This window comes from Sinocyclocheilus rhinocerous, unplaced genomic scaffold (genome assembly GCF_001515625.1).
Source record: "Sinocyclocheilus rhinocerous isolate Xijiao unplaced genomic scaffold, SAMN03320098_v1.1 scaffold15197, whole genome shotgun sequence".
Classification (NCBI taxonomy): domain Eukaryota; kingdom Metazoa; phylum Chordata; class Actinopteri; order Cypriniformes; family Cyprinidae; genus Sinocyclocheilus; species Sinocyclocheilus rhinocerous.
In genome coordinates, this window is record NW_015660191.1 from 1 (window position 1) to 8,431 (window position 8,431).

An 8,431-nucleotide genomic window follows, 5' to 3' on the forward strand; every position below is an offset into this window, starting at 1 on the left:
ATCTGGTCATGCTTACCGCCAGCTGCCCATTCCTTCACATCAGAAGCCACTGTGACAGCACTTCATCTTTGCAAAGTAACTCTGTTTTTAGTTCAGCTAGCCTTGCCGTTTCATCCCGGAGTCTCTGACAAGTCTGAGAAACAGTGTTATACAATAATCAAGACTTAGTACGGTTAAAAACAGGCCAAGTGCACACAACAAAATGACACATAAAACAATTAATAGGAGACTTACCTTCACATATCTTGTTGAAAGTGACTGATGTAGAGAGAGACGTTTTTTGTGGTTCCACCCCATTGCATGCAATGTAAGCATGTCCACCCGTGCTGTTTAAAGCAAATAATAAGGTTATGATGCTTAATCTAAAAAAAATAAATAAATAGAATAATAATAAAAAAAGAATATTGCAAACAATCTGATTACCTGCTTTGGACATATATTTGGTTGTCAGGGCACAACGTGAGAGGTAGCTGTTCACTTGCTCGACCTCCTCACCGGCGGTTGTCCCTGCTCCTTCCTGGTTCCTACCACTCCATTTAATCTATTAGTAAATGGGTGAAAGAAATTCAATCACATAGCCCAATATCACAAATCACAATTTGCCTCAAAGGGCTTTACAATCTGTACAAGAAATAATTATGCAAGCCCTCCTTGATGTCTCCCTCGCTGCTGTCCACCGGGAGACCCCACATGTGCCCTTTCCCTGTCTATGACACACATAACAAACACAACAAATCAAAGAAAAGCAATGGCATTTCTCTCAGTTTGATTTTGGAGTAGTAGTTGAAGAGGGGAAGAAATCAAGGTCGGACATACAGTATATGGTTCTTTTTGTAACAACTTTTTGGTCAAGTTATGATTGAAACTTGCATTTCTCACTGCTTTCTGTATGGTTTCCACAAATCTAGACACCACAACGTCTTCAGCCACAAAGAGCCCCTCAAAAAAGGCAGGATCATCAGAGCTGAGGAAGAAAGAAAAATAGGAAATACATCCATTAAATATATAAAGTAAATGAATAAATCAATAAAAAGACTGAAACAAAAGACCACCTTGTGTCTCGGCGAAAGCGATATAGCTTTCTGTTTCCATCGGCTGAAACAGCCCAGATTTCCGGCGTGCAGGCTGGGCAGGTGAAAGGAGCACCACAGCAGAGCTGGTCTTCTTCAAATCAAGCATATGAAAACTCTAAGAAGCTGCGCTGTAGTGTATCGCCGTTGATATGTCCAGACTGGAAGATATATAGAATGAAATGGTGTATGTGATGAGGTCTGCTTATGGAAAGCAATCAGATAATATGGTAAAACAATTACACTTACTCTTCCTCCAGTCTTAGTGCGATAGTCCAGCAGCTTTGCGAAGGCTTGTCTGGAGAATCCCGGAGAGATGACCTTGAGTTCCTGAAAGGAGCTCATAATGATATATATATATATATATATATATATATATACAAAAAGCTTAAAATATGATTTTTGTCCCATATCAAAATTCTTGATGCACTGAAATGTTTGTTACCAATTTCAATATCACAAAAAATAATACAAGCCTAAGTAAAAATAAGCTTACTGAAGACAAGTAAACAGTCACAAATTAGGCTACAACAGAACAAAGATAATAAAAAAATTGGCCTACTTAAAAAAAAAACTTAAAGCACTGAATAATAAATATTATATTGTATAAAGAAAATGTGCAAATAGGCTGAATAGTCTTCACTGTATAAATTCAATATACATTCATTCTTATTTATTTTACAAAAGTTATTCAGTCAAAGACAGTAAGTGATTTTCTTTCTGATGTTTGATTTACATTATTGACACAAACGGCAACAACAGCTATATTAGGCTGCTTTAGAGGAATAGATCACCCAAAAATGACAATTCTGTTGATGTTCTAAACCTGTATGTGATTCCTTCTGCTGTTGAACACAAAAGAATATATTTGGAACAATATTGGTAACCAAACAGTTGCTGGGCCCTCATGACTTCCATATAGGAAAAAGTACACTATTGGAGTCAATGGGGACTAGAAATTGGTTGCGATCATTTTCAAAATATCTTCTTTTATGTTTAAGAGAAAAAAAAAATGCATAGAGGTTTAGAACAATTTGAGGGTAAGTATATGATTACAGTATGCTTCTGCGTGGGGCTTGCCCAGAGGCTTCAGTCCTCGGAGAAAAAGGAGTTTTTCCCCATAGCGTCTAGCGACGCTGTACGAGTGAAGTACCGAAAGGGAACTGAAGTTACTGTGTATAATATAAAAGGTATTTGACACAAAACACCTGCGATCAGGACAGGTATCTGAAGTTACTGTACATAATATAAAAGGTATTTGACACAAAACCCCTGCGATCAGGACCGTTATCTGAAGTTACTGTATATGAATATAAAAGGTATTGGACACAAAACCACTGTGATCAGGACAGGTATCTGAAGTTACTGTATATGAATATAAAAGGTATTGGACACAAAACCACTGTGATCAGGACAGGTATCTGAAGTTACTGTATATGAATATAAAAGGCATTTGACACAAAACCCCTGCGATCAGGTATTTGAAGTAAATGGCTTTTCCCCAGCTGCACATGATTGATGACCTGTGCAGATTCTCAAATAGGCCACGCCTGCCTGATGACACAGTTTCGATTACACCGTGTCTACACCGGATGCAACAGCTAAAGTCTGTATACACTGGAAGCGACAAAGCGACTGTTGAAAATCATTTGAAATTTGTGTCAATAAATAGAACGCAGCAACAGTTTTCTGTCGGGATTTGTCGTGTCGCGCCACATCCAGCATCACTGATTATAATGAGGTCTATAGTGTTTTGTCGCGCCGCGCCGCTCGCATCCGGTGTAGACACGGTGTTACGCTGTTCTGAAACCCCTGGAAAAAAGTGCATCCCACTCAGAGACATGCAGAAACAAGCAGATTATTTATATAGCAGTCTCTATGTGCAGAAATATTTACAGACACATATCATATCTACTTTTTATTTATCCATCCATTAGAGTGCATTTTTTACGTGACATCCGCGTTATACTGTAAATTCCATGTTCACGACTGCACCAAGATTCCCTCTGCATCACGGAAATCATACGACCTTAGTTTATAACTTGTTATAAATACGACACACCTTCATCTGCACGGAGAGATGGTGTCAGCAAATATGAGCGAACATGTCGGATTTATTGCCTGCTTTAATTGCAGCCACTTTGTGTCCACATTTTTTTGCAAATTGAATCCGTCGTCAAGGACAACCCCGCGTTCGTTTTTGTTTTATATCCGAAGTATTCCCATACTGCAGATTACATTTTTTTTCAACGGGGATAGAGATTAGATATAATCTCTGTCTCTGTCATTTTCTCTGCTGTAAGTGCGTGTAAGCAGCCAAGTGAATGCAGAAGCAGCTAGCAATGGTGAGATTTTTTTTTCATTCATTTTTTTAAACCATAGATATTAAAATGTTTACGGTATGATAACCATGCACGTTCAAACCGTGATAAACCGTCGTACCAGTATAGCGTTACAACCCTACTTACTTATAATGTGACTATACACCTTTACTATTTTTCAGCTTAATAAATGTCCTATATTTTAGTTCAGTAATATGTTTAATATTTTGAGGAGATCTTTTGGTGCTAAAAACTATTTGTGTAATAATTATGGTCCATTAGTGACTTAAAATTTATTTTTACAATTACAATTAGTGTAGTATTTAAAGGGATACTCCACCCCAAAATGAAAATTTAGTCATTAATCACTTACCTCCATGTCGTTCCAAACCCGTAAAAGCTTCGTTCGTCTTCGGAAGACAATTTAAGATATTTTGGATGAAAACCGGGAGGCTTGTGACTGTCCCATAGACTGCCAAGTAACTTACACTGTCAAGGTCCAGAAAAGTATGAAAAGCATCGTCAGAATAGTCCAGCTGCCATCAGTGGTTCAACCGTAACTTTATGAAGCGACAAGAATACTTTTTGTACGCGAATAAAACAAAAATAACGACTTTATTCAACAATTTGTCTCCTCTGTCTCTCTCCACATCACCGTAGTGCCATTTTGGAGAATATGAGCTGAATGCAAGCAGCGTACGCTCTTCTGTGTCAGCCGCGCCAGAAGGATTTGTTTTCTACGTGTATTTACGCTTTGATTTTAAAGTATTCTCGTCGCTTCATAACGTTACGGTTGAACCACTGATGGCAGATGGACTATTCTGACGATGTCTTTCATACTTTTCTGGACCTTGACAGTGTAATTTACTTGGCAGTCAATCGGACAGTCACAAGCCTCCCGGTTTTCATCCAAAATATCTTAAATTGTGTTCCGAAGACAAACAAAGCTTTTACGGATAATTCACCAAAAAAAAAAAATTTCTATTCTTGTTTTTGGATTTTAAAAGGTATGAATCTGTCCATGGACTTTAATTATACAGACAAAAACAAGAACAGCTGAGATACTGTTCAAAATACCTTTAATTGTTTTCCACAGAAGAAAAGTCTTTACTTAAATTTCTGTTTTTACAGACTCCTCATGTCATTCTAATCTAAACCATGTTCGATTAAGTATTTCTTTAATGACCTAAATTCTTTAATGACACATGTGGCTGCAGAGAGATATTACAATGACTATTTAATTTAAACTAAAGCTAAATCTTCACCACAATGCACAAATATCCATCTTATTCCATATCAGTTTCACCCCAGAATATAGGGGCAAATTAAAATCTCAACTATGTTTAGAAAAACAAACTGCCATGAAAGGTATTAAAAGTGCATCATTGGTCAGTGACTGTAAAGGATTACATGGACGGTGGTACATGTAATAGAGGGATAACTTTGAAAAACTATTGTAAAAAGGCAAATGAGAATTCAAGAAACAGAGAGCGTTACAATTCCAAAGCTGTACTTTATTGCATGTTTACTGCCACTGATCACTATAGATGAATAGCCAAAGCAACTTAAAATGTTAAATAAAAAAAATTCCATCACTGTTATAGAACACTTGCCAAATTAGCATACACTGAATGTCTTCAGACAGATATCTGTAATCGATAAGGTTGCATTAAATTGCATGAAGTTTTTTCAGACTTATTGGAGTCACAGTCATTGTTTCTTGTCAAGATCAGTCATTCCCCACCACCTGCCTTGTTCTTCCCAGACGGGTTCCAGTTTATATTCAGCTGCAGAGAGTGTACTTTGAATGATGCTGTCTATGGCTTCGGCAGCAAGGGATGCACATGGCTGGCCACATCGCTGAAGGAGAGCGGAAGATAGCTGGGAACTTCATCCCCAGGGAAAGACACAAGCTGGTCACCCTGATGATTGACGTGCTCGTGGAGCACCCAGACACCACTTTTCACTTTGTGGGAAGAAGCGGTGTCACTGAAATCAATGTTGTGAAGATTGGTTTCTTTGTATAGGGTCACACTTCTTCCTTGAAAGTCCACGTGCTCAAACAGCTGGATTTCAGGGTCGTCCAGGTCATCTGTGATCATCTTGAGGGAAGAAAACTTTCCTTTGTCCTCAAGAGTAGCGTATTCTCCTTCCTCAAACACCCGCTGCTTTCCAGTGAAATTCTTGTCATAATACACTACCCATGGTGCACCAATGACTTTGAGAGATGAGATGGCGTTGTTGAAGCCCTTTTTTTCTAAGTTGTTGACATTGTTCTTGAATTCAGTTGTTCTGCCGTTGAAGCCCTCTTTGGTAAAAACAACAATCTTGCTCATTTTGAACAATAACTGGAGATCAGAGGCTGGAGAAGGCAAGTGCTTCTTAATCAGCTTCCCGTGGCTCTGCTGGGAAAAGTGCCTTAAATGGTGCGCAAAGCTGCCTCTTAAACCCCAAATACACCAAAGTGGGCGTTGACAAGAATATGACAGTCCATGTAGGTCTGGCAGCTGAGAAACACAGCTCCTTGGCTGAAAAAAATGGTCATGTGTTCACTTTGACTGCTGCTCATGTCTTTGATGTGCTCTATACAAGTTACATGACAAAGCTATATGGTACAAACAAAACCAGACTTTTTAATGTGAAAAGTTTACTTGCGCATGAATCAATTGCAGTTTCACAAACCCTGATTACTAACAATTTATGGCAGCTACATGCTAGTTCCACGGTGAAGCATTGACATTTACCTTTTTAAAATCTCGGGGTGGACTAAAATAATTACATTTCACTTTAAATGAATATTCTCTAAAAAGCACGAATTATTTTCGATTTGCATCCACCATTTGAAATTATGTTTTACATAAATACCTCTTTTTGTACATTATGCCATTTTCCCGAAGAAACGTCCCTTTATGCATTCGTTTCAGTGCATATTTGAGAAACACCTATTTAGTGGAAGAAATGAAGCAATTTGTTTTGTAACCACTATGCCACTTCTGATGCTTCATCACATTACCCAATACCTTCACTTATGGTGTGTTCAAGTCATGTCGGATAGATCGTATTTACGAGTTGAAACCTGCGTCTGCGGTCGGGAGGAGCGGAGCCGGATAATGCTTGTGTGTGCAAATGGTTAATATAAGAAATATATAAATAGATACAGGGCTGCCAACTCTCACGCATTCAGCACGAGACAATCAGAATTCACTCAATGCTAAACGCCACATGTAGACACGATGCAAAGAAGATATTATATGTGAAGTTTAGAGAGCTTCACTGATTATAACGGAACATTGTGAGATAAATTGAAGTGTGTGACAGCTTTTTAGTGATTATATCGAAGCGCTATTTGCTCGCTTTCTAGGCTATAATCAATACAGAATTTGAATAAAAGTGTTGTTTTACATGCTGCTTACAGGACCAACGGCCACATACCCTGTACAAGCAGCACAGTTTCAGGAGTGACATACTGTATATCCCGCATCCCTCATATAAATGCAGGATTCACTTAACAGCTTGTTTGCAATCAGGGTTAGTTGCTTAGCCTATATCCACTGCCTCGATAGCAGGCAAGTATTTCAATTTTTGTTGAAAATTCGCTCCTCTTCATAACATAAGGATCACGTCCAACATATGTTGTGATTTTCTGTTTATACCTTTCTCTTGTAATAGTGCCTAAACCAGTACAGCACGGACTTTCCTCCATCTCATCCATTCTGCTTTTCACTTCCTGCCCTCCATCTGAATTTTGTGCGTCTTTAGAATCATGTGATTGCAAACAAGCTATTACAGGGCACACAAACCAAGCCAGTTACTGTAGTCCTGCTGCAGGGAGGAACGAGGACTGCAGATATGGCCAGAGCAATAAACCGCAATGCCTGTAATGTAAGACCTAAGATAGTGCTACAGTGTACTTGTAGTGGCAAACCACATGCAACAACACAGCCTAAATATACAACTATGTTGAATTTCAGCCCCTAAAACTGCAAGTCCTGAAAATACAAGACATTAAAATGCAAGCATTGTTAAAGCAATGCATTATTTTTTTGGTCCCACTTTATATTGTGGCCCTAATACCTTGGTACTTACACTGGGGTTACATACTACGTACACATCTAGTTACTATGTAAGTACACATTGGTACATAGTATCTACAGCTGTAATATTTCTGTAACTACACACATGTAACAACCCTCAGAATGGTTTGTGTAAGTACAAACGTGTAACAGGACATTGGCAACAACACTTTTTTTCACTTCACTAAGTACTCGTGTAACAGTAGATTTTGTAACAACAATATGCATAAGAGTAATTGGAACCATTTGATCCAGGGGGTGGAGATGGGTAGGTTTAGGGCTATGTAAAGTGGGAGGAGTTGGATCTCAAGTTGTTGGAGTTGGTGCACCACTGTAATACCAGTGTACTTGCATGTTAACTCTTCAGGAACTGTCCACTTAATATAAAGTGTAACATTCTGGGCACCGACCACAATTTATATGTAAAGCCTAACTTACTGGCTGCTGCTGTGTAACATCAGAGTAATTACATGGTAAATCTAATATAAAGTGTAACACTTTCTTTACCAAAAAGTGCTGTTAGCACTGTTATAAATGATTATTTAATTTACCAAAAAGTGTTGTGTTACCAATGTCCTGTTACACATTTGTACTTACACATACAATTCAGTGGGTTGCTACATACGTGTAGTTACACAAACATTAGAGCTGTAGATACTATGTACCAATGTGTACTTACACTGTGGTTACATACTACGTACACACCTAGTTACTATGTAAGTACACAGGTATTAGGGCTACTTAAAGGGTTAGTTCACCCAAAAATGAAAATTGGCTTGTGTTTTACTCACCCTAATCATTAGTCTCTTCTTCTTCTACATACCAAGTTGAACAATGCACGATTTTTCCTTGTCAGCCAATTTGGGCATTAACCATTTTGAATTTGGATGTAAAATGTTATATTTTACAAATGCATTGGCGAGTATGTTTCTTCAGCTCAATACTGAAGGTACTCCAAAAGTTTCAC

The 8,431-nt window shown here is 38.3% G+C and overlaps 1 protein-coding gene and 1 long non-coding RNA gene across 2 annotated transcripts; both read right to left on the reverse strand.

Moving 5' to 3' along the window:
- Positions 1 to 62: 62 nt before the first annotated feature.
- Positions 63 to 535, reverse strand: LOC107724936 (uncharacterized). The gene is made up of 3 exons (XR_001638062.1): positions 424 to 535; positions 235 to 326; positions 63 to 133 (listed from the first exon to the last, which is right to left on the reverse strand). It is a non-coding gene; the product is annotated as an uncharacterized LOC107724936 (long non-coding RNA).
- Positions 536 to 5,032: 4,497 nt separating this feature from the next.
- LOC107724935 (epidermal differentiation-specific protein-like) lies at positions 5,033 to 5,827 on the reverse strand. The gene has a single exon (XM_016534033.1). It carries the CDS (start codon positions 5,725 to 5,727, stop codon positions 5,209 to 5,211), a length of 519 nt encoding a protein of 172 aa, XP_016389519.1. The 5' UTR covers positions 5,728 to 5,827; the 3' UTR covers positions 5,033 to 5,208.
- Between the last annotated feature and the right edge of the window lie 2,604 nt (positions 5,828 to 8,431).

Coding starts and splice junctions, on each gene's coding strand:
- LOC107724935 (XM_016534033.1), bottom strand. CDS start 5,727: ATGAGCAAGATTGTTGTTTTTACCAAAGAGGGCTTCAACGGCAGAACA.